Source organism: Cyrtonyx montezumae, unplaced genomic scaffold (assembly GCF_038088225.1).
Source record: "Cyrtonyx montezumae isolate F1298 unplaced genomic scaffold, pur_monq_1.0 scaffold_3, whole genome shotgun sequence".
Taxonomy (NCBI): Eukaryota; Metazoa; Chordata; class Aves; order Galliformes; family Odontophoridae; genus Cyrtonyx; species Cyrtonyx montezumae.
The window spans coordinates 83,242,212-83,264,189 of record NW_027072034.1 but is presented as its reverse complement, the minus strand read 5'-3'; the positions used below and the strand labels follow the sequence as shown (position 1 = coordinate 83,264,189).

Below are 21,978 nucleotides of genomic sequence, written 5' to 3'. Positions count from 1 at the left end.
GTATGTTTTTTCAATCGCTACTCTGTCATCAGTTTCAGTAACTAAACACTCAGTACAGTCTCTGTCTGCTGCCCACGAATATTTTTCTTGTACTGTCTTGGACAGCCAAAGCTTATTGTACTTTTCGTACAGGAGGTGCCAGCAAACTGACCTTCAGTCCATCTCTCACACTAGAAGAAGTACAAAAGGAGAACCCTCAGGTGGCCGAGGGCCGATATCACCCTACAGAGTGCTCAGCATTGCAGCGCGTGGCCATCCTCATCCCGCACCGCAACCGCGAGAGGCATCTCCTGTACCTCCTGGAGCACCTGCACCCGTTCCTGCAGAGGCAGCTGCTGGAGTACGGCATCTACGTTATCCACCAGGTGGGGGAGCTCTGCACGGGGTGGGAAGGATGTCTGCACTCAGCGAGCCTTGGAGCTGTGTGCGGCCACGTCCACCAGCACTGGTCCAACACACATGCAGCTAGGCTGATGTGCTTTCTGTCTTGAAACCTGGAGCTGTTTGTATCTAACTCTTCTCCCATCTGCTTACTTGTCTTGCTTAGCAAGCAGCACATGTCATGTGGTTGTACTTCTGTCTTAAACTAAACACACCACCTACTACTTGTAGGTGCTTTGCTTGCACAGCCAGAGCTGTGGGAAGGAACAGTTGTGGCAGAGTGTTTGGTTCCTGAAAGGCTGAGTAATTTCCTATTCAGTATTCTTTTAAGCTCTACAGAGTCAGTGGGTAAAATCTGAGTGTACAGACCTGTGCCAAGCTGACTTTTGTTTAAGTGCTTATGTTCTGGTCACATTAGCTACAAAAGAAACATCCGTATTGCTTTTAATGTGTTGTTGTCCTCTTGAGTTTTTTTTTAAATGTATTTTTTTTATTATTATGACCTGCTTTGATTCTTAACAGATTCTGCAGGCAGCAGGAAAGAAAAGGGTGGAGGGATAAATTAATACAGTTTCTCTTCTCCTCTATTTAAAGAGAACGTGAGCCCACTCTAGGTGAAAGCTTACATTTTTGCTCAGTGGTATGGCAGGATCTGCTTTCAGTAGGAGTGTACCATTCCTTCATTATTTAGAGTTATCATATGGCTGACTATAGAGAGGAAAAGGGAGATTTTTTTCTTCATTAGTGCTTACTGTTGTACCAAGAATGGCTCCAGCTCACAGGCTGTGTCTAGCAATTGGAAGAGAGGAATTCCTTCTTCATTTATTGAAATTGTAGACTCATAGAATATCCTGAGTTGGAAGGGACCTATAAGGATCAGACCCAACTCCTGAATCAATCACTTCAGCAATTAGCAAGGCTGGGCAGGGGGGTGTTAAGGAACAAGCTGGGTGAGGGTACCATGCCTGTCCTGGAGCAGATGTGCAGCAGTGCCTCAAGCATCCTTCTGGATCACTGCTTGGTGGCACACATCACCTATCATGCAGTCCTACAGATGTCCTTCCACATGCATCCCGTTGGCCAAAGGCTGGTGGATCCAGCAGCTCTGTTGGCCTCATGTTCCTCCAGCTTCGTGCCAGTGCCTCGCTCCCCTAGAACCCACTGGGCCACAGCATACGTGAGATGAAGGCAGGTTGTTGTCATGTTAGCAGGAAGTAATAGAAAAGCCTGAAGGTTTTGTCTGATGTGAGCAGCAATGCTGAGACTATCAGAGCTTTACTTGGAAGACTGGGATCTCTTGCTTGTCTTTCACTGTGGGTAGGCACACCCCAATGATGAAGGGAGTGTTTTAGCTAGACTCTCCTTCATGGCAAATGTTTCTACATTCTATTTGTGATATCATTAGTTGCTTTACATATCTTGTAGGAAATGAAAATACACAGAGCTTGCTTTGGAGAAAGATTAAGAAATGGTCCTTTTATATTTTCCCTGTAGCACTTGAGCACTTGTATTTTGGTGCACAAACATGTCCATGCATGAATGAGTGCAGTACTGAAAACAATGTGAGCTTATAGTCTCTGAAGCACAAGTGATATCTTTTTCAAAATAAGTTTGACACCTAATCAGAGTTCTTCTTCCATTGAAAGTAAGGAGAACTCTATCTTATGTAGTAGATGAGAGTAGACTGTGTTGTGTGTTTAGCATATGGGCAGCAGTGAGTTGGGCTCTCCTGGAAGGTCGTCTCGCTGTTGCTTGACTACCTTTGTGCAGGATAGGGCAGTGGTGGCTGAGACACAACCAGCCAGTGGTAGGTGTTGCTGCTGAACTAGTCTGGATTTGATGCACTAGTGAAGCCCTCTGTATGTACTACCCCAGTCATCTCAATGGTTCTGTTGCTCACCCAGTAATCAGTGTTTTCATTATTAGGAGAAAGTGTTCTGATGGATTTCTTTTTAATGTTCTGTACTTGAACACATCAGGACTTTGATGTCGTAGATTTTTTGATTAATTGCATCATTGAAAGTACTTTTTTTTTTTTCCCCTTGCCTTAGAATGGAAGCAACTGATTATCCCCCTCTCAGTTTCTCAGCACAGGCTGTGTTTCCCAAAGTGCAGGTTATGGTGAGCCATAAAGCTCATGATTTACCTTTGTGCAAGGAGAAAATGGCTGCTGGTAACGGAGAGCAAATTACCTTTACAACGAAGTGTCACTGGAATGTTGAAACACACTTTGTATGCAACTGCTTTTCCCTGCAACTAATCTTGCCTCAGTGCTTCTAACTTTTTGTGGAACCTCCTTCTGTGCAGATGGCTCCTAACAAATGAGCCTCTCTCTCAGCAGTTACTTGTTTACTTTTGTAAATACATCAAGTTGCCAGCTCTAGAAAATGAGTGGCCTTTTGCTTTCCAGGAGGGCACAGCTGGGCCTTTGATTCTTAATGCCAAATGGGAGTCGTACAATCATGAAGGTTGGAAAAGACCTCTAAGGTTATCTCAGTCCAACCATCAGCCCATCCCCAGCATGCCCACTAAACTGTGTCCCATAGTGCCACATCTGCATGTTTCTTAAACACCTCAGGGGATGGGGACTCTAGCAATTCTCTGAGCAACCTGCTCCAATGCCTTACCGCTGTTTCAGAGGCAATTTATCACCGAGTCCTCTGGAGTAGGAAGTGTTCTATTGACACATTTGTCTGTGCAGTCCAGTAAAAATATATATATACAGTGATATAATGAGCACTGTTGTTTCAGAATCAGTGGGTGTCACGGTAAGCTTACAAAACTACCAGGTTATATGTATGAATGTGTGTATCTGAAAGATGGAAAATGATGTTTTTGTAAAGTGAAGGTGCACTGCTTTGCTGTATAAGCAAATGATGATTAGTAACTGTGAAGTGAAGCTCTGTGCAAGGAGGAGTCCCTGTGCTGCCTAAGAATTAGGTTAAAGGCTGGAGTTAAAAAGGAAGAGACTTTCATTTTATTTCCCATTCTGCCACCTACTGTGTAGCTTAAGGAAATACAGGACTTCATAGAACTATTTAAGCACTGCTATTACCTAAACTAAGTGGACAAGCATAGATCACCTGTGTTGAGTGCTCTGATATCTATAAACCAGTAACTATGGGAGTAACTTTTTTTTAAGCTTCCCAAAGTCTTACTAACAAGGCTGCATGGATTGTTTATGGATACCTCTGCTGTTCCATAGCCTGATGGAGTAACAGGGCAGGAGCAGCAATGGTAGTGGATTGCACTGTGCAACATGCATACTTCTGGTGGCCCTGTGGCTGTAGACTTTCCTGTCCCTACCTGTGTAGTGGCCTAAGAAACACTCTGTATCACTGGCTCTGATGCTGTATCTAACATTATGGAGTAGTTCTTTGTGCAGTTATTGATGTGAAGACTGTGAAGCACAAATGTGGTTGTCAGCTGTGATTAGAAGAAAAGCCTGGGAACAGTTCCAGTTAGCATGTTTTCTAGTTGACACATTTTTCATAGTTTTTTCTGTTTGCCTCCACAGGCTGGCAGCACCAAATTTAATCGTGCTAAACTGCTGAACGTGGGATACCTAGAAGCCCTAAAAGAAGAGAACTGGGACTGTTTCATTTTCCACGATGTGGATCTGGTGCCAGAGAACGACTTCAATATTTACATGTGTGACAGACAACCGAAGCACCTTGTAGTTGGCAGGAACAGTACTGGATACAGGTAGGAAACCACAAATGTGAAAGGAAGAATCACAGAATTCTGAAAGTGCCAGGTTTCTGATCATCTTCCTCTTAGAAAGCTGTATACTTGAGTGTTTCTTTCCATCCAGCACTGTGTTCCTGGCGGTAATGCTCCACCTCTCTGGAGCCCTTTCTAACAGAAGATCTTCACACAGCTATCTTTGAAGTTAGCCAGTGATCACCCGTGAGAACGGTCATTCTGGTTTCTGGGGGTGTTGTGAGAGGGAAGCAACATACCACAGACTGTATGTCTGAGTTAGAAATACGTTTGCATTCTCTTGGTCCTGTGGTTTGACAGTTGTAGGATTGTGCTAATAAAAACCGCCATTTATCTTTTGTTGTTGGAGAGGTAACTTCTGATACTGAGATCTGCTCAAGTGTGAGACTCTACCAAGCAATAGGGTTATCATTTAATTATCTGTCTGCACTGTGTCTAATACAGCACTGTTCTGGTTTTAAACTGATCTCTTCAATGTTCCTGTAATGTAAATAATTAAAAACAAAAAGTCAAGTTCAGTTCACCTTAAGAGGAAAAAAGGCTCCTGAGCCTGGTGAGTTTAATGACTAGAGTGGTTTCATTCGCTGAATGCGTTTCTTTCAAGATTCACCTCTTATGCTGTGTCAGTCTAAATATTAATTAGGAGTGGGTTTTACAAAAGCTGATTGCAAGCACTTTGAAGTAAAGATCTGCTTTACCTCTGGGCTTCCTTTACTAAACGTGTGAGAAAGGTGAGCTTGTATATTCCCTCTCTAGAGAATAATACTCACTTTCCAACTGGATGTCAGTCACTAGCAGAGCATGTACCCTGTGGCTAATATGGGGAATGATACATCTTCATCACTGATCTGGACAGTGTGGCAAAGAGCACCCTCAGCGAGCTCTACCCCTCCAAGCTTTATATTGTCTTAGTCAATACACCACAAGAATCTCAGGTTCAGCTAAGGGGAATGTGAAGTCCTGTACCTGAGGAGGAAGTACATGCTAGAGACTGTCTGGAAAGCAGCTTTGTGCCACCAGGACCCCCTCCTAGGTCCACTTCTGCAAAGCTGAACATCAGCCAACAGTGTGTCCTTGTGGCAGTGGCAGCAGATAGCACTGTGGGCTGTTAAGGTGGGGATATCCTCTGCAGACTTAGGAGGCAGTTGTTGCCCTCTTCTTAACACTGGTGAGAAAATACTGGAATGCTTTATCTAGCTCTGTGCTTCCCGGTGTAATAAAGATGTGGACATACTAGAGCAAGAGCAGAGAAAGGCCATGAAGAAAACTAAGGAACTGGCGTGTGTAGGGAGAATGAGAGGCAGCTCAAGAGATTCTACCAGTGTATTTAAACACTTGGTGGAGGGTGGAGCCAGACTCTTCTTAGCAAAAGGCAAGAGATCATGGATGCAATTGTAATTTAAACGTAAGACAAAGCATTTTACTGTGGAAGGTGATCAGATACTGGAACCAGCTGCGTGGAGTGGTTGTGGCATCTCTGTTCTTAGAGGTGCTCAAAACCCAAGTGGATGAGGTCCTCAGCAACTTGCCTTCCAGCAAGCGGATTCTGTGATGGGAGTAAAAGTAGCCAGCCTCAGGGAAAAAAAGTGATGTCTTTTGTTTTAACAGATACATGATAAACCAGAAATAGTGCTCAACACTGCTCCTTTGCCAGTGCTGCCAGTTTGTTGATCAGTTTAGGTTCACATATGCTTGGGAATCGAAGTGCAATCTGCAGCCACTTGCACAATGCCTCCGAGGCTGGCAGCGGCGATTTAGCAGATATTGTCTTTGTAATGCTTATCTTAGGGGCCAAGAGCATGGAGGATGTAATAAAAAGTAATTAGCAAAATGGTGTAAGATAAACACGGTGTGTAATTAACCTTTTTAAAGCAGATACAGCTTCCTGGACAAGGACAGTAGAAGTTAAAAATTAAACTTTTCAACTTGCATTGTACCTTTACCTTGGAACTGCTCCTGCCTTAGCTGAATTCCTGTAGCACATGCTCCCTGTAACGTATGATCTGTTTTCCTTTAAAGTTTGTGGGATTCAGCTCTAAGGGAGTGACTTGCTGTCCTTACTACAAAGGAGCAGCCCTTGTTCCTTCTGCTATATTGAATCACTTCGTTCATTTCCTACTATCAGGGTCCTTGAGGAGAAGAGCATTTTTCATTAGCAAAGAGAGTTGTATAAGGAAACTGTTTCATTAGGACAGCTCCATTCTCTCAGTTGGAGAGCTCTTCCAGCCTAAAGCAAACCACTATCCTTCTGTGAAAACGGTAAGAGAACAGGACCTACATCACAGATTTGTGCATCCTGAACTCTGCAAAAGATGGCTCTAGGCCAAGAGTTTTTTTGTGTGGCATTTTCATTGCTGGTGTAACCATTCTTCCTTTTCTAATCCTGGGTACTTCTAGGTTACGTTACCAGGGATATTTTGGAGGTGTAACAGCTCTAACAAGAGACCAGTTTTCCAAGGTGAATGGATTCTCTAACAACTATTGGGGTTGGGGTGGAGAAGATGACGACCTTCGAATCAGGTAAAAAGAAGGCTAGATGGAAATGGGTGTGAGAAGGGGAGGAGCTGGGTTTAAAAATAAATAAAAGCTATGAGACTTAAACCTCTAGCCTTCAGAGGTGAAATGTTATAGGATTCTTGAAGGCCAAAAACAGTATTGCTGTATGGAGATGTGGAGCATGAAGATGTAGTCCTGTGTTTGTCTTCATCTTCAGAAAGATTAGGCATATCTAAAATAATATCAAATCTGGTCTTTCTCCTGAGAGAATTGCTGGTGGTTTTTCTGTTCATTCATTTTGCTTTTTTTTGTTGTTGGTTTTTTTTTTTGTTTCAACTCCAGAGCATTTTTATTCCATTTTGAAGATTGGCTGTAACCAAAATAAGATTCAAAGTCTCAAACAGGGTTTGCTTGAGATACAGATGTACCAAGATCCACTCCATTTCCAAGAGTGTGGGAATTTGTGGGTTTTTGTTTTGTCTTTGTAAATTCATTCATTGACTACCCAACTTTATCTGAGCAGAGCTTAGTTTGTGGGTGGTATTGACTGTAGTTAAGGCAGTGAATAATTTGCATTTTAGAAAGACTGCACATACATCTGGGTACCTTTTGCTCTTATTAAAATGTGTTTTGCAGATATGCATGTCAAGGTAGAGGCTTTTTAGTTTGACACTTGGTGGTACAAAGGACTCATTACAATTTTCATGTTGATCCACTCCCATTTGTTTAGGGGGAAACCTTTATAAACCAGCTCTGCTGTTGGTAAAAGGAACAAAAAGAAAAAGAACCTATCAGTTTGTAACTTGGGTATACTCTATCATCCTCACATGTTCACCCTTCTCAATTGTTTAAATACACAAAACATTTTGGAGGTGTAAAATTCATGCTCCTTGTGATGTTAACTAATTAAACTAATGAAATCGAGCATGTTAAAGTTAGGAACTTCCAAGTGAAAGTTTTGGGTTACTTAAGCAGATTAGTCAGCTGTGCCTCAAGAAATAAGATGGTACTAACCATCCCTTAGATTTCCCAGCTTCTCAAGTTAATGAGCTAACAAGCATGCTACTGGTATTCTTTCAAACGTTTGTTTGCACATTATTATTAACATTATTATTAACAGAGCTAGTTCTGTAATGTTTGCACATTACACCACTAGTTCTGGTGGGACTCAGAGGTGCTTGCAATCAAAAGTGATGTTTGCTTGTGCTGGCACCTGACAGCTTCCTGGATGGTGTGGAAACCAAATTCTATGAGCCAGCGTGCACACTGCAGTTGGCCTTAGCTCATATCCTTCTTCCTGGGCAGGTCTCTGCCTGTGCTGGTCACAGTGCTCGTAGTGGTAGCGAATGGGAGGCTTACTTTCTCAGTAGGTCGTAGTACAGAGATCATTGTGGCCTTCCTGTGCAAAGGCAGCAGATGGCAGCATCCCCTTCAATGTTTTCAAGAACTGAGGGCTGCAGTGCTTCTACCTTCTACTGATCATTTTTATGCTAAATGTAATGCTTTCTTCCTAGCCCTTCCCTACACCGTGCATCAGAAAGGTTTTCAGATCTTCAGGCTTTTTTGGATGATTTACTGCTACAGTTAGTTATTAGAAAATGATAGAGCCTGCTTCTTCAGACTTGGTTTCATACTGCTCTTTCAGCTGACCTCAGCTATTCCTTAACTCCACTGTCACAAAACTGACCCTATCTGCTGCTGACAGCATTTATTACTCTCCTGGACCTGCTGTACAGAAACCCAACTTTTGTGAGCTCTATTTCTACAGCAAAACGGAGAGTGGAAGAAGCAGGGATGATGAGTTGCCTACAGTTCTCTAAGCTTGCTTCCATGGCATCTAACAGAGTTGAAGTCTCAGAATGTCATTTCTTGAAGAGCTGGCTTATAGGTGGTGTCTTGTATGGCACAACTGTTTCTTTCAGGGTTGAGATGCAGAAGATGCGAGTGATGAGGCCATCTGCTGATGTAGCCAGATATACAATGATCTTCCACAACCGTGACCATGGCAATGAGGAGAACAGAGAGAGGTGAGTTAAGAGCACCATTCTGTCTTACATTGTCTTGGTAGGTGGCTAGGAGCCAGGTAACCGGTGGCCCAGGTCTTTGTTCTAGGTAAAATGGACATCTTGTGGTACCACACTCTGGGAAACATGACTGTGATGTCACATCGTGAGCTGGCAGCTGTTCTGTGCATGAGATCTGCCTGTAGTTGACTGGGTAATGTTCCTCAGAACCTTCTGAATCTAGAGTCGCATGGATAGGATTTTTAGAATACGATTTTGAAGTTAATTGGCTTAAACCCCTCTTTTCCACACTGAAGGACTATTTCCCTGTGTCTGTGCTGAGGACAGGAAAAGCATGAATTTACATTCCCAGTAGCTAAAGCTATAGCAATTTTGTAAGATGATTGGACATAGGAAAGAGCTCAGAACTCACTTACAGAGTTCAGTTTTGTGCTGCTATAATGATTTTCTCCTCTACTCTGTCTTCAGGATGAAGCTTCTGCACCAAGTATCTAGAACATGGAAAACAGATGGGTTGAATTCCTGTTCCTATAGACTGCTGTCAGTGGAACATAACCCCTTGTACATCAACATCACGGTAGATTTCAGCATGCAGCCAAAGATCTCGTAACAGTGAGCACCACGCAGGTTTTAGGAACTGGCAGCAGCTGTTGTTTGTGGTTGGTGGCACAGCAGATGACTTGCAGCACTCTGCTTGAAAGAGTACTTGAGCAGCACAGAAGAACGTCTTTCTGCGTGGCCTCTCATTGGTCAGCCAAGCAGCTCATTTTCTGAGGACTGGAGAGGTGCACTCAGGCAGGTCCTGATGCTCTTCCATGCACTTTCTGCTGGGAATTCTCTGAGTTTCCTGGTTTGGGCTGGTCCAGTAGAAGGACTTGAATTAAGTCTCCTGAAAAGAATATTTCTTAACGCTATTCCTAAACTTCCAATTTGAAGTAGGAAGGTAACACTGCCAAAACTTCAAAATAAGCAGCCCAGTCTTTTTCCCCTTAAAAGCACAAGAATTTTTTACCATCTATAAACTTGTTGAGAAAAGCTCATTTGTTCCAGCCCAAAGAAAAACTGCCTGTGGCGTGGAAACAGCAATAATGGTAATAGGTGAGAAGATGTTAAAAATCTCAATAAAATTTAATCTGCTTAATTTCAAAGCATCTGTCTTTTGTAAGCTCAGCTCAGCATGCAGGAGTACTCAAGTGTCCTACAGCAAAATGGAAGTCCCATTTAATTCTGCAGTAGCCTGCAGGTTATGCATTATTTTGGAGAGAGCTGGCTGCATGAGATGGACAAAAACTGCTCCCTCTCTTCATTCCTTCATGGCTTAGGCCATGCTGTTGGCAGCACACATATTTGTGTACCTAACAAAGCTGTTGCTGTTTCTGATTCTTGTTTTATAAAAGCAGTATGGATAACTGTTCCAGTGTGCTCTGGGATTTCTGCTAAAACTCTGATTAGAAAAGTTCTTTATTGTGCCTGATCTGTCTTTATCCATGCCTCTTGGATATGCAGTCCCTGCAGGCAGCTGCAAAGCTGAGGGATTTTCTTTTAGGAAACTGTTTTAAGAATTACATGACAAAAAACAACTTTGTGCTACAGAATTCCTCTATCTCTGGTTGACATGTATTACTCTTCCTATAGAGAAAAACGAAGACTTTAATGGATTCTTGGGTATTAGGGCGATAGATGCAGCTTTTCAATGAACAGAGAAAAGGAATTTGACTACAGTATATACAAGTAGCAAGGTAAAAAATCCTATCTTGCACTTAAAAAATAATTGGGGCTTGTAGGCAGCAGTATTGAATGACTGACATAGAGAAAGATGACAAAAAGGGCAATGTAAGGGTAAGGCATCAGTCTTACTGTCAAGTAAGTACAAATGCATTCTTGCCAGGGTCACAGGTCTACTGTTGAAATATATGACTTAATTTTTCCTCTAGTATTTCATTTCTCAGAAGTGTTTTAATTGAACAAATCAACCTTGAGAGATAATCAACATCTGAGTAATGGCTGAAATGCTAGATTAATTTCCATCTGCTGAGCATAGGTGACAATCAGAGGCCTTGTTTGATGTGAATTACTTATAGCTACACTAAGAACTCACACTTACTGAAAATCTGTCGAGACAACCAGGAATTTAAGCTGAAGCTTCATTTAACTTCAGGACAACTTTCTTCTTTATTAAAGTCTTATTAAATACTCTAGAAAAACCTTACTCCAAACAACACCTCAACTTTCTTGACACAAATTCACAAAGAATATTTACAGAATTGTAACAGATTCAACACCAACTAAGTTCTTTCTCAAAATACAGCATTTCAGAGGACTGATGGAATGGCTTGAATCCCACTTACCAGTTGAGTAAGCAGCAGGGCAGAGCCATCCCATTGTGGAACAAAGGTGGAACAAAGGTTCCAGAAAACTTGGGTCAACTTAGTGTCAAGGAGATGATCCATCTGCAGCCTGAGGGCAGGAGTGGTGGATTTGGCTCAGTAGTTTTACAGTGCTTTAAAGGACTTCTACAGTAAGCCAGATCCCATTTGTAGCTATCACGCCTCATTCCTGAATCCTTTTCTTCAGAGTGTCCTATGTGCTGAAGAAAAGTTCAGTGTATGAAAGACAACAGGATTAGTCTCAGGTGCTGCCAGAGTCTGCACCACAGCCAGAGGTAGAGGCTGAGTACCATAAGTGTGCTGCCACAGTGAATTCAAACTCCACTTTAGTTCTCATTATCTCAAGAAAAAGGGGGAACGTATCCAATGTCCACAGTAATGTTGGTATAAAGAGGATGCTTAGTTCTGGAGAGGAGCTTGAACTCTAAAGAGTTCATCCCATCATCCTTCCAGGTTTTTCCAGTGTTGTGTCGGGAAGCAGGCCTGAAGAAGGGAGAAGAGTCTCTGTTAGAGAAAAGAACAGAAGTGATGATAACAACTGATGCTTTGAATAGAGGTAGTGGAAGAAATGGTATTTCAGAGGACAAAGGTTTGGCAGATGAAAGCTGTCAGCAAAGCCCCGAGAAAATCACCCTCATGTAATTATAAACCGGAAAGAGAATGCTTAACAGGGTTGGGTTGAACTTCGTGCTGAGTATTACAAACAAGGAGGACAGCAAGGACTGGATCCTAACCAGAAAGGGAGACCGAGGGGGTGGTGACTGGATTTTGAAGAAACAAGAATGTGGCAGCAAGCATAGAGACCTAGGAGTGCAATCTTAAGGCTTGCAAGAGCAATTAACACAGACTGCAATAAGTAGGTTTAAGACAGGGTTGTTATGGAAACCTCAGTTTAAGAGGAGGGAGAGAAATCTGCACTGTCACGATGAGAAGCCTTCACACTTGCCTCAACTCTCTGTTCCACTGCTTTTGTATAAAACTGGGTCTTGGCTAAGGTCTGTTGTGCACCTTAATCACCTCCTCAAATACTGCTTCCTAGTATTCTAATGATACACTGTAAATCTGCACAAAGAGCTTACTCAAACAGAAACCTCCTGGTTCGCAAGACAGACTTGAGATGGCATTTTCCCTAATAATTTCCTGCTGAAGTTTGATACTTGCTAGCTGCCTGGCTAGCAAATATCCTTAGCTTCACACTAAGAAAGAAGTAGGAATCTAGAAGCGCATCCACCCTTCCAATGCAGAGACAGGAGCAGCACAGCTCAAGTGAAGCTAACTGGGAGCTTTCTTTAAATAGCAGCATTAAAACAAAAAGAACCAGCAGCAGGAGGTTTACCTCCTGCCTTAAGGATGCTGAGATAACAGCCTGCCACAAGGAGCAGGCTCTGAGCTGCCCTCTCTGGAACAATTACCTTCTCCGAGGCTCTTCTGTCTCTGTCTCTCTGTTGTAGTCCATCACTTTGTAGCGCCCAAGCTGCAGTGGTGTCCGGACGATTCTCATGCCTGCTAATTGGATCCTTTAAAATGAAGAAGAAAGTGTTTACTTCACTACAAGGATGTCACTGCCAGCTAAAACCTGCACTGTGTATGACTTTAAGCAATTCATTACTGATGGCATCTATGTTAGCTCACCAACAGGAACTGAGAGTAATGCTGTTAGACCTAGCAAGCCTCTGTTTATCACAGAGGACCTCTCGTATTCACAGGAATGTTCTTTGCAGAAGAATGAAAGTGTGCTCAATTTAGGTTATCAAACTGGCACATCTGATTGTCTTTTGTTGTCACCTGGCACAACAGCAAGTTGCACTGAAGCAGGAATACTCCAAAAAGCTAGGACAGGCTACAGAACTGAAAATATTTGTTTGTCTAGAGATAGAAAATGAGTCAACATTCCATTGACAGTAATGACATACATACTAATATTTATTTCAGTTTTAAACAAGGAACCTTGTTTAAGTATCACTTACTGCACATTCAACCAAAAAAAAAAAAACCCAAAAAACAAACAAACAACAACAAAAAAAAAAAACAACCCCAGACCAGAAATACTTATTTAGTTTTGCTGTTGCAATTATCATTGCAAGATTAACTCTTTCAGGATGTTATTCATCTTTTAACATTTGTTTACTATTTCAAGAACCCACGTTTTCTTGTAGTTGATAATTTTAACACATCAATGGTTCCAATTAGAATACCATTTTATTTCTAACAAAAGGTAGGTCCTGCTGTTTGCTAATATAAGCACTATAGTCTGCAAACTGTAATTAGCAGCCATATCTATCTGTCTATCTATACATATATATATGTTTTCCCCACTAATTCTGTTTTAATGAGCAGTATCCTGGTGCAAAATCCTTACAGAACCTCTTTTGGACATTTTGAAGTCTAGTGTTAAATACTAATTTATGTTATTGCTCTGTCCTCTGAAGTGCTAGAGCATTTCCTAAAATCCAGATTCAGTATCTCAACTTCTTCGAGGTGAGACTTCAGTATGTAAATAAATCATTAACAGCCCCAGTCTATAGACTAAAGCAAGTGGTCACAGTCTGGTAATAAAGAATAGCTTACCCCTTTCTGAGGATCAGGACTCACTGTACACTCCCAAAGGTGGCAATCTCCAAGTGAAGATGCTTTCCCTTTGGTTGCCACCCCTTAAATGCTGTAAGGGCAGGCCCTGAGTCCACTCCTTCCAGTCACACAGGTGAACTGCTCACCTCTGTGCTCCCAGGGTTGCCCATACCCCTTCACCAGGTGCTCAATCACAGGTTCAGGCTATGACCTAGCAGTCGCCACATTCTGCACAGCCATGTGCAGCTGTCACACCATGAAATGAAAAATGTTTCTATAAGCTTATCTATGTGAATTAGCTAATTATGACCAGGGCAGGGTGTACACGGTTGAGCAGCAACATTGAAATTGCACAAGACTAGCACCAGGTGGGTCTTGCTCAGAAAAGAACAGAAAGAACACCATATACAAGCTTGACAGAACATACTGAACCAATACAAGGCTGAAGTTGACAGTTTCCTGTCACCACATCATTAGCAGTGACACAACGTGGTGTCACTAGAAGCCAGAGTCAAAACCGCAATCCAGAGTGGTGACAGGTGAATCTGCCATCAAAATGTGAGACAGTCCTCAGAAGGTAAGGGGTCTTTGGAGAAAGGAAAGGGGGTGATAGTTCCAGATTTCCTGGAACTCAGAGAAACCATCAGCTCTGACCACTACATTGGAACACTGACTAAGCTGAAGGCTAAAGCTTCCAGAGGCTGGTCAGAGAAGAACACCTTTTTTTCTTGCAAGGCCCCACACCATTCAAAGACCATGGTGCACATTGCCAGTCTTGCCTGGGGCTATCCTATCACACCCACCATCCATATAGTCCAGATTAGGCAACTTCTGACTTCCCTGTTTGAGGCCAATGAAAGGTGGACTACCTAGGCAATGTTCTCCTAGTAACAGCACCATCACAGCAAACGTGAAACAGCACATCACCTCCACTGTGCAGATTTTTTATGAGTGCAGCATGTAGGCTCTTGTTCACCACTAGCAAAAAATGCATAGTTAACAGTGCTGACTATGTTGAAAAACAGTGTTTTATAGAATGTGCCCTATCAAATGGTGTTACCGTGCTCTTTGTAGCTGTTGCAGTTTCCGTGAAAATAAAATAAGAGGAAGTACTTTCAGAGCAAACTATTTTAGCTAGCTTGCTCTGAGATAAAGAAAAGGATTTCTGTGTTAACCTGATTTCAATTCCCAGAACACTGCTTTTTAAAGGCTGCTAGAGTTGTCAACCAGAACGTTTCATCAGAACTGTGCAAGACCCAAAAAACCTAAAGTCTTTATTGACAGTTCAGCTTTTTTAACTACCCTATTAGCTCGCCTCAGAGCAGGATGGTACACAGTACAGCTACAAAGGTGAATACAGATGCAGCTGTGATTTTGTACTTGAAGAATTTGCATTAGGTAAAGTAACTTGAAACTAAACTCATTGTGTTCACTTCTATAGCATGCTGCTGCCATAGCAACCAACATACAAGAAAAAAAACCTGTCAGCTTGTGCTGCCACTCACAATAAATAGCTCATAGGCTTCTCCATCACTCAGCACTGAAGAGAGAAGTCAGAATTAAGAAACACAAGGAATTCTGAGCAGTAGTGACAATATCTAAGGAAAACTTTGTTCTCCTAGCGCACAATGATTAGTCATAGATTCTGAGCATTTTCTGACAGCAGTCATGCCCACTGCCAACAGCATCTGGATTACAATGCTACTGCAAGCATGTTAAGGAACAGAGTCTTCTAGTTCCTCTCTTGCAGCAACGCTCCGTGTCTCACTAGGCAGCCTGGTTCTACTTCGAGCCTGTTTTGTGAATCAGTACCTTGTAGCAATGTCATCGTCTTCGCCACCATCGCCCCAGTATGTGTTTGGAAACCCGTTCATCTTCATGTAGTGCTCTGGAGTCAAAGCAGATACACCTCCAAAAAAGGACTTATACGGAAGGCTAAAATAGCAGGGAAAAAAAAAAAAAAAAGCATCAGTGTAAGGGCTAATAACAGTCCTCCAGAAACAAGCAACCTCATCCAGGTCACAGTTGGTAATCTCATTCCTTACAGTTTTTCTGTAGAGGCAGGTGGATGCAGAGTGGTTAAGTTCAGAAGTACTCCCAAAGAAAGTTTTAAGCCCAGAATTAAGATCTACTATTTACCAAAACCCAAAACAGCAAAATCATGCAATTCCTACCTCCGAGTAGGTCAAAGTGAAGGTAGTTTGAAAACTAACATCTAGTTAGTTCCAAACACCTATATTGCACTATGTATAGAATCACAGAATCTCTCAGGTTGGAAAAGGAATTCAAGATCGTCAAGTCCAACCTCAACCAAACCATCCTACCCTAACTCTAACAATCCATGGCTAAGTCCTTGAGCACCACATCCAAATGCATTTTAAATGCATTCAGGGATGGTGACTCAACCACCTCCCAAAATCTTCCATGCGCTCCGGTAATTGCCATCCTATACTCTACTGTGGAAACAAAGCAAATCTGACAGTTATTTGCCAAGCTGAGCTAACAATGGAGCAGGGAAGCACATGGAAAGGTGGAATTGTTCAAGATTACATCTTTAGGTCAGCAACGCCCCTTCCTGCAGAAGCCACTATTGCTAAAACAAAAAAATGAGAACTCCCACTTCTTGAAGGTTGGATCTTTCATTATCCATACTCATACTATCTATCCGGAAAGAAAAGAGTAGGATACATAAATTCCAAAGCAAATGGAAGCGCTTACTTGTACTGAAATTTATCCATGGCACTAGCTATGTGTTTGGGGTAGTATTCATCACAGACATAGAGATTATAATCATTCTCAGGTACCAGGTTCACATCATGCAGGAGGAGACAGTCCCAGTCTTCATCCTTCAGGGCTTCTCGGACACCAACATTAAGTAACTTTGCTCGGTTAAACGTACCATTCCCCACCTGGAAAATAAGACTTACGTTTCTCCACCAAAACAACAAACAGGAGAACTCAATCACAATGAACACTAGTGCAAAAGCCTTACTCAGCTGAAAGACACTGCTGTCTGAGAATGTCATCTCTTAGACTATCCTCTCTCTTCAAAATATTCTTTGCAATTGTAAATCAGTGCTGCATCAAGCACTATGCACTACTGGCATATGAAGAAGGCAGATTTTTAAGAGACTAGAACATTAGTCCTCAGGTTGACAAAGATATGCACATCAACACTTCTGTCCTGACTATGGCTTACTAAAGCTTAGAAAGGACAAAACAGACCATTGTCACAAACAAGGAGCTTCCTCTCTCCCAGTGAACTACCAATTTAAGACACCCAGACCTTCCCTCTCTACTGATCTTCCACGATACCAGTCCATCATCAGTTACTAACAGCTGTTTAACCTGTGTGGGCTGGCACATAGTAAGGTCAAGCCAGATGTTTTCACTTGATACAGACTAACACCATCCAACTTCATCTGAACATTTAGTCTCAACAGTTTTACTGAGCAGCTGTGCTGACTAGCTGCTGACAGACTACTCACATTCAACTCCTGAAGAGCTGAAAATACAAGTTACCACGTAATGAAAGCTTTATCCCTCCTGGAAGTTAAAAAAACAAAAAAAAACCACCACAACAAAACAACAACATAACAAATCAATATAGGGACAATGTTCTCGACAAGAGGTAAGGTATTTCAATCAGTGGCAGCCATGGAGGTACGATGGTATGTAATTTACCTGCCTGACCCATGCATAAAATGGTACTTTCACGTTAGAAGATTCACATTTCTCATTCAGAACTTAACCTTTATATGGAAAACTCAGCCACGACACCAGGCACATTCAATTTAGATTTACCTGCTGAATCAAGTAGATTCTGTAGCTGAGCTGCTGGCGCTGTAAGAAGGGATGAATGTAATAAAGAAGCTGGTGAAGGTATTTCTCCTGGTTACTGTATGCTACAAGGATGGCCGACTTGTAGCGGGCCAAGCAGTGAGGTGGTCTGTAGCGGCCTCCGGACTGAACAAAAGGATTTTTCTGGATGATCATTCTTTCACTAGGGAGCACGTCAAAAGTGATGGTTAGTGGACCAACTGTAAGGAGAAGCAGAGAAAAAAAAATAATAAAAGCAACCTTAGTAACGTTTCTCAACTTGCATTTAAGATCACCGGACCAGTTGCACACAGTTACTACAGGAGGCACCAGATCTCCCCTAGACCAGAACAGGTAGTAACAGCACACAGACGTGCCCATGTGACAAATCCCACTGCTACCTGCCAGTCACCTCAACATAGCAGGGCCAGGCCCTGCACCAGGCTAGCAGGTACTTGCCAGAGAGCCATCATAGCCACGTTACAGCCAACAAGGCACTCCAGGCTCCTGCACTTTGCTTTTTCTTGGTGCTGGCTCCCTGTTGCACAGCAAACAGTCTTCTGTCACTTACAGTATCCTTCAATAAGCACATTCACTGTAGGAGTACAGACGAAAACAAATCTAGATGACAGGGTTTTTTTTTGTCTACCTACATGGAAAATGTCTGTAAGGCTCTTTCAGATTTGATTCAAGGACAAAGATGTCCTTAAGGATACTCAGCAGGCTTGGGTGGGGGGGAAACTGATTAAAGCCTGGATGAATACAAATGATTTGGGAAATACAAATGCTTTAGGAAATGCTAGCTTTATCTTAAAAGTAGTTCAAAGTTCAATTTGTTTAGTCACATGCCTTGAGGCCTGTATTTGCTGTATATTTTAATTCTAAACACAGTGCTAGGCAGGCAACATTTTACTACTGAAGTTTTAGGAGAAGCAGACAGCGTAGCTGAGGAAGCAGCTAGGTACTTCATATTTGCAGGAATAGGCACAGGGCAGCAAAAGGAACTACAAATGACAGCAACTCTACCACGTAGATCAGTTCTAAATGAAAAAACATATCCAGTGCGTACAGCAGTTTTTACCTAATTAACAAAAAAAAAAAGGTGTCTTCTCCAGATGGGAAAAGCTTGAAAAGGAAAAAAAAAATAAAAAAGCAGTGCAAAGTATCAAGCACAAATTTAACACAAGTCCCACATTGTAGCAACCTGAAAACACAACGGTTGATTCTTTCACTACCAGTTCCGGGTTGTGAAAGAAGGACCAGAGCTAGCAAAAGAGTGACATTTGCAGACACATCAGTGTGTCTTAGTGGTTTTCCAATCACTCTTCTCAAAGAAAATAAAGCACAAATACAGAATAAAACATATTCTTTACACGAGCTAGGAAGAAACCTTCACTGAAACTACAACTAAAATCCAACAACCTGATCATCTTGCATCATGGTTTTAAGTAGGTCCAATAATTCTATGCAGGTCACACTACTGAGGACGAGACATTTTTGCACCAGAGGCCTGGGGGCTACTTCATTTATTTTTGTAGTCATGAGATTCTTTTTCTCTTCCAAGCTTGTAGCTAATCCTGTGGCTGTTTTGAAGAGAGCTTTCAGCATCTTCTCAATCACACTCCCTCTTAAGCACTGCAGTAAATTATCCTCACATGAAACCTCTGATAACGAAGCCTGGGAGAAAGAGAGTAAGTATTTAGGCTTGGTGTTCAGTAGCTTTCACTTGAGCAGGGAAAGGCATGGGTTTGCCCTGAGTCTAAAACATATTAAAGGAAGTGAGCCCAGAAGGTATTTCTTCCAGCCTATCCTACGTGCAAAATTTTGACTATAAACTTAACAAAATACACAGAGTCTGCATTCACCCACATCCTGTTTAACTGACACAAAAGGAAGTGACGCCCCTACAGCAGTTGCTTGTTTCACAAGAGAATGAACAAGGCTCAGGGGTTAGCTTTGGACTAAGACTCAGGCTGTCCAGAACTTTGCTTCAAAGGGAAACACTTTGCTAATACATAGAAATTGTGTACCTCACGTTTCTGATGGGCAAACTTAAAGACAGCAACAGCCTCATCTTCCTTCTCTAGAAATGTATATAGCAGCATCCACTCAAGGTCTGTCGCAACAGTCACTGATACCATCCCTTGCACAATCAAAAACGAGCTACAGGATCAGTTCCTGTGAATCCCACTTCTTAGTTAGGCTTTAAAAAACAAACTAACAGATGACATCAAGTTGGGAGGAAGTGTCAGTCTGCCTGGAGGTCAGAAGGCCCTAGAGAGAGATCTGGACAGGCTGGATCCATGGGCTGAGGCCACTGGGATGAAGTTCAACAAGACCAAGTGCTGGCTCCTGCACTTCAGTCACAACAATGCCAGGCAATGCTACAGGTGATTTTATGATTAGGCTATGAAAATCAACATGTTGACGTGACCAATCAATTCCCTCCACAGTCTGGCTCCTGAGTTCTTTCTATCCCTGAAGAGTGTTTAACTAATAAGAAACTTGAGTGCAGAGAATTGTCCATATTGTTAACAGGTGCCTGTGATAGCACACTCCCTGCCTGTAATACATTATAGTCAACACATGTGAGTATCAAGGGACCTATTTATTTTAACCAAATATATTCCACCTTGGGGAATTATATTACCTATAAACACTTCCTTACTACACATTTAATGCAGAATAAGCAGCTCTAATAATGGAGTTCAATTACAGAAAGTGAAATTTGCACAAGCTACACAAACAGGAAGAGCAGCAGCACAAAGAATATTACTGTAGTTATATTGTACGTATTGCTTCCCAAGTTAGGGGCCATGAAAGGGTCAGCAAACACCACTGAGAGTTAAAAATGCAAGCCCAGTTCTCCCAAGGCAATGAGATTTATGCAGTTATACTTTGTTAATTCTTACACAGCTGCTCTGGAAGCGGATTCAGGTAGTTGAGAAAAAGGCAAGACGGGGTTTCAAACTGAGCTTACATTCAAAGAATTAGTTAAATGATCTACTGTATACGTAAGTGGACTTCATAAAAGCCCCAATCCAGAAACCATTTAAGCTGCTTGGCATGCTTCCAGTTGCTTTAACGCATTTTGGAGTGGACACAGTGAATTATTACCAGCTCTGAATAGGAGACTGGAGTCCACAGAATTGATCTGAAATCTTATTTAATGGGTTTATGAAATAACTACTGAGAGGCATCATTCTCCCTGATGTAATGCTTCCAAGAGAGACCAGTCCCATCAGAGATTATATCAACCAATCAAGACATTTATGAAGTATTTATAAATGTGCTTTATACGTGACGGGCACATATGAATTAAGGGCAAGCATCTTGCAGAGCAGCATGTATCGTTACAAGGGAAAAACACACACACAAAAAAAAACCCAACCTATCAATACCACTCTGAAGAGGCTGGCATATGGGAATACCAGAATGAATATCTTATTTTTTTATATTTAAAAGGAAACACTACCAAGTAGAAGCTGTAGCAGAACATTTTTTTTTTCTTAAGCTCAATCTGTATCACTGCTCCAAAATACTGTCTAACAGCAAAAATGCTTCATGTTCTCCATTCTAACTTTTTAGTACAGCAAAACTCCCGCAGTCCCTTTGCTTCACTAATTTTCTTTCACCCACTCAACCTTACTGTCTGCTTCCGCTGGAGTACGACACACAGGCCAACCCCTCTCATCTCAGTACTGCCAGGAACAGGGAGTAGAAGAGATCTTAATGTAGATTTTCTAGCCTTGACACCACTGATTACTGTTATGTAGTTTCTCTCTGCACCTGCCTCCTCCATGTACATCTCCACTGCTCTTGCTAATCTGACTGCTGGCAGACAGGCTGTACAGAATTGCAGTTTGTAAAATTTAAGAGCAAAGCTTACTCATTTGTTTAGGATAGATTCTTGTCAGTAGTGGAAACAAGCCCATTTCTGACGCGTTTTCCAGTAGAACAGTCTGAGGCGCAGAATCATAGCTTCCCAAAAGAACCGATAGGCTCTGGTTAATGATGAACAAGAGGCTATACTAAGTGATGCTCGTGCAAAGAGACTGTGCTATTTCAGTAAGGCTTAATAGAGCTGTCTCAAGGCCAAAGCAAGAAGAGCGAGGAGCGGAGACGCACTCTCGCGCAAGCCACGCTTGAAATGCTGATAGCCAGCAACGAATCACACCGAGTTACGGCCCGGAGCGGCAGCGAGCGCGGGGTCGGTACGTACCGGCGATGGGGGAGTGCACCGAGCAGTAGGGCAGCACCGTGCCGCCGGCCGGGGCCAGCAGGCTGAGGTTCGTGTACACGTCGTGGCTTTTGGAGTAATCCACAACGCGCCGCGACTCCACAAAACCACGGAGCACGCCGGACGCTCCGCCTCGGTACAGTATCAGGATGAACACGGCTTGGAAGACGAACAGGAACAGCAGGAAGCAGGGATTCTCCACGCGGGACAGGGGCATGGCTCTCGGTGCGGGCGCCCGACGCCCGCTCGGGGCTACATGGCTGCACCCAGCGCCGACTTCGGGAGGCGGCAGCGCCCTGAGGAGAGGGGAGGGCGGGAAAATACGGCGCCGCACTCGGTG

At 42.6% G+C, this 21,978-nt stretch overlaps 2 protein-coding genes across 3 annotated transcripts in view; one reads left to right on the top strand and one right to left on the bottom strand.

The window, feature by feature from the left end:
* The window catches only part of B4GALT4 (beta-1,4-galactosyltransferase 4), a 20,615-nt gene extending 10,850 nt beyond the window's left edge, over positions 1–9,765 (top strand). For both annotated transcript variants that reach the window (XM_065742093.1, XM_065742094.1), the window contains 5 exons: positions 133–365; positions 3,899–4,086; positions 6,502–6,624; positions 8,523–8,627; positions 9,093–9,765. In XM_065742093.1, coding sequence (XP_065598165.1) covers positions 133–365; positions 3,899–4,086; positions 6,502–6,624; positions 8,523–8,627; positions 9,093–9,234 — 791 coding nt within the window. In that variant the 3' untranslated portion in view covers positions 9,235–9,765. The remainder of the gene's footprint in view (positions 1–132; positions 366–3,898; positions 4,087–6,501; positions 6,625–8,522; positions 8,628–9,092) is intronic.
* LOC136052182 (beta-1,4-galactosyltransferase 3-like) lies at positions 9,756–21,978 on the bottom strand. Its single transcript, XM_065742095.1, has 6 exons — positions 21,621–21,978; positions 17,384–17,619; positions 16,298–16,488; positions 15,392–15,514; positions 12,424–12,528; positions 9,756–11,494 (listed from the first exon to the last, which is right to left on the bottom strand). The coding sequence occupies exons 1-6, from the start codon at positions 21,853–21,855 to the stop codon at positions 11,353–11,355; spliced, it is 1,032 nt and encodes a 343-aa protein (XP_065598167.1). The 5' UTR covers positions 21,856–21,978; the 3' UTR covers positions 9,756–11,352.

What these genes read in the sequence shown, in the direction of transcription:
- LOC136052182 (XM_065742095.1), bottom strand. Translation starts at nt 21,855, where the DNA reads ATGCCCCTGTCCCGCGTGGAGAATCCCTGCTTCCTGCTGTTCCTGTTC. An exon ending in GAATCTACTTGATTCAGCAG is followed by an intron (nt 16,489 to 17,383) that starts GTAAATCTAAAT and finishes CTTATTTTCCAG; the next exon opens with GTGGGGAATGGTACGTTTAA. An exon ending in ATGGATAAATTTCAGTACAA is followed by an intron (nt 15,515 to 16,297) that starts GTAAGCGCTTCC and finishes CTGCTATTTTAG; the next exon opens with CCTTCCGTATAAGTCCTTTT.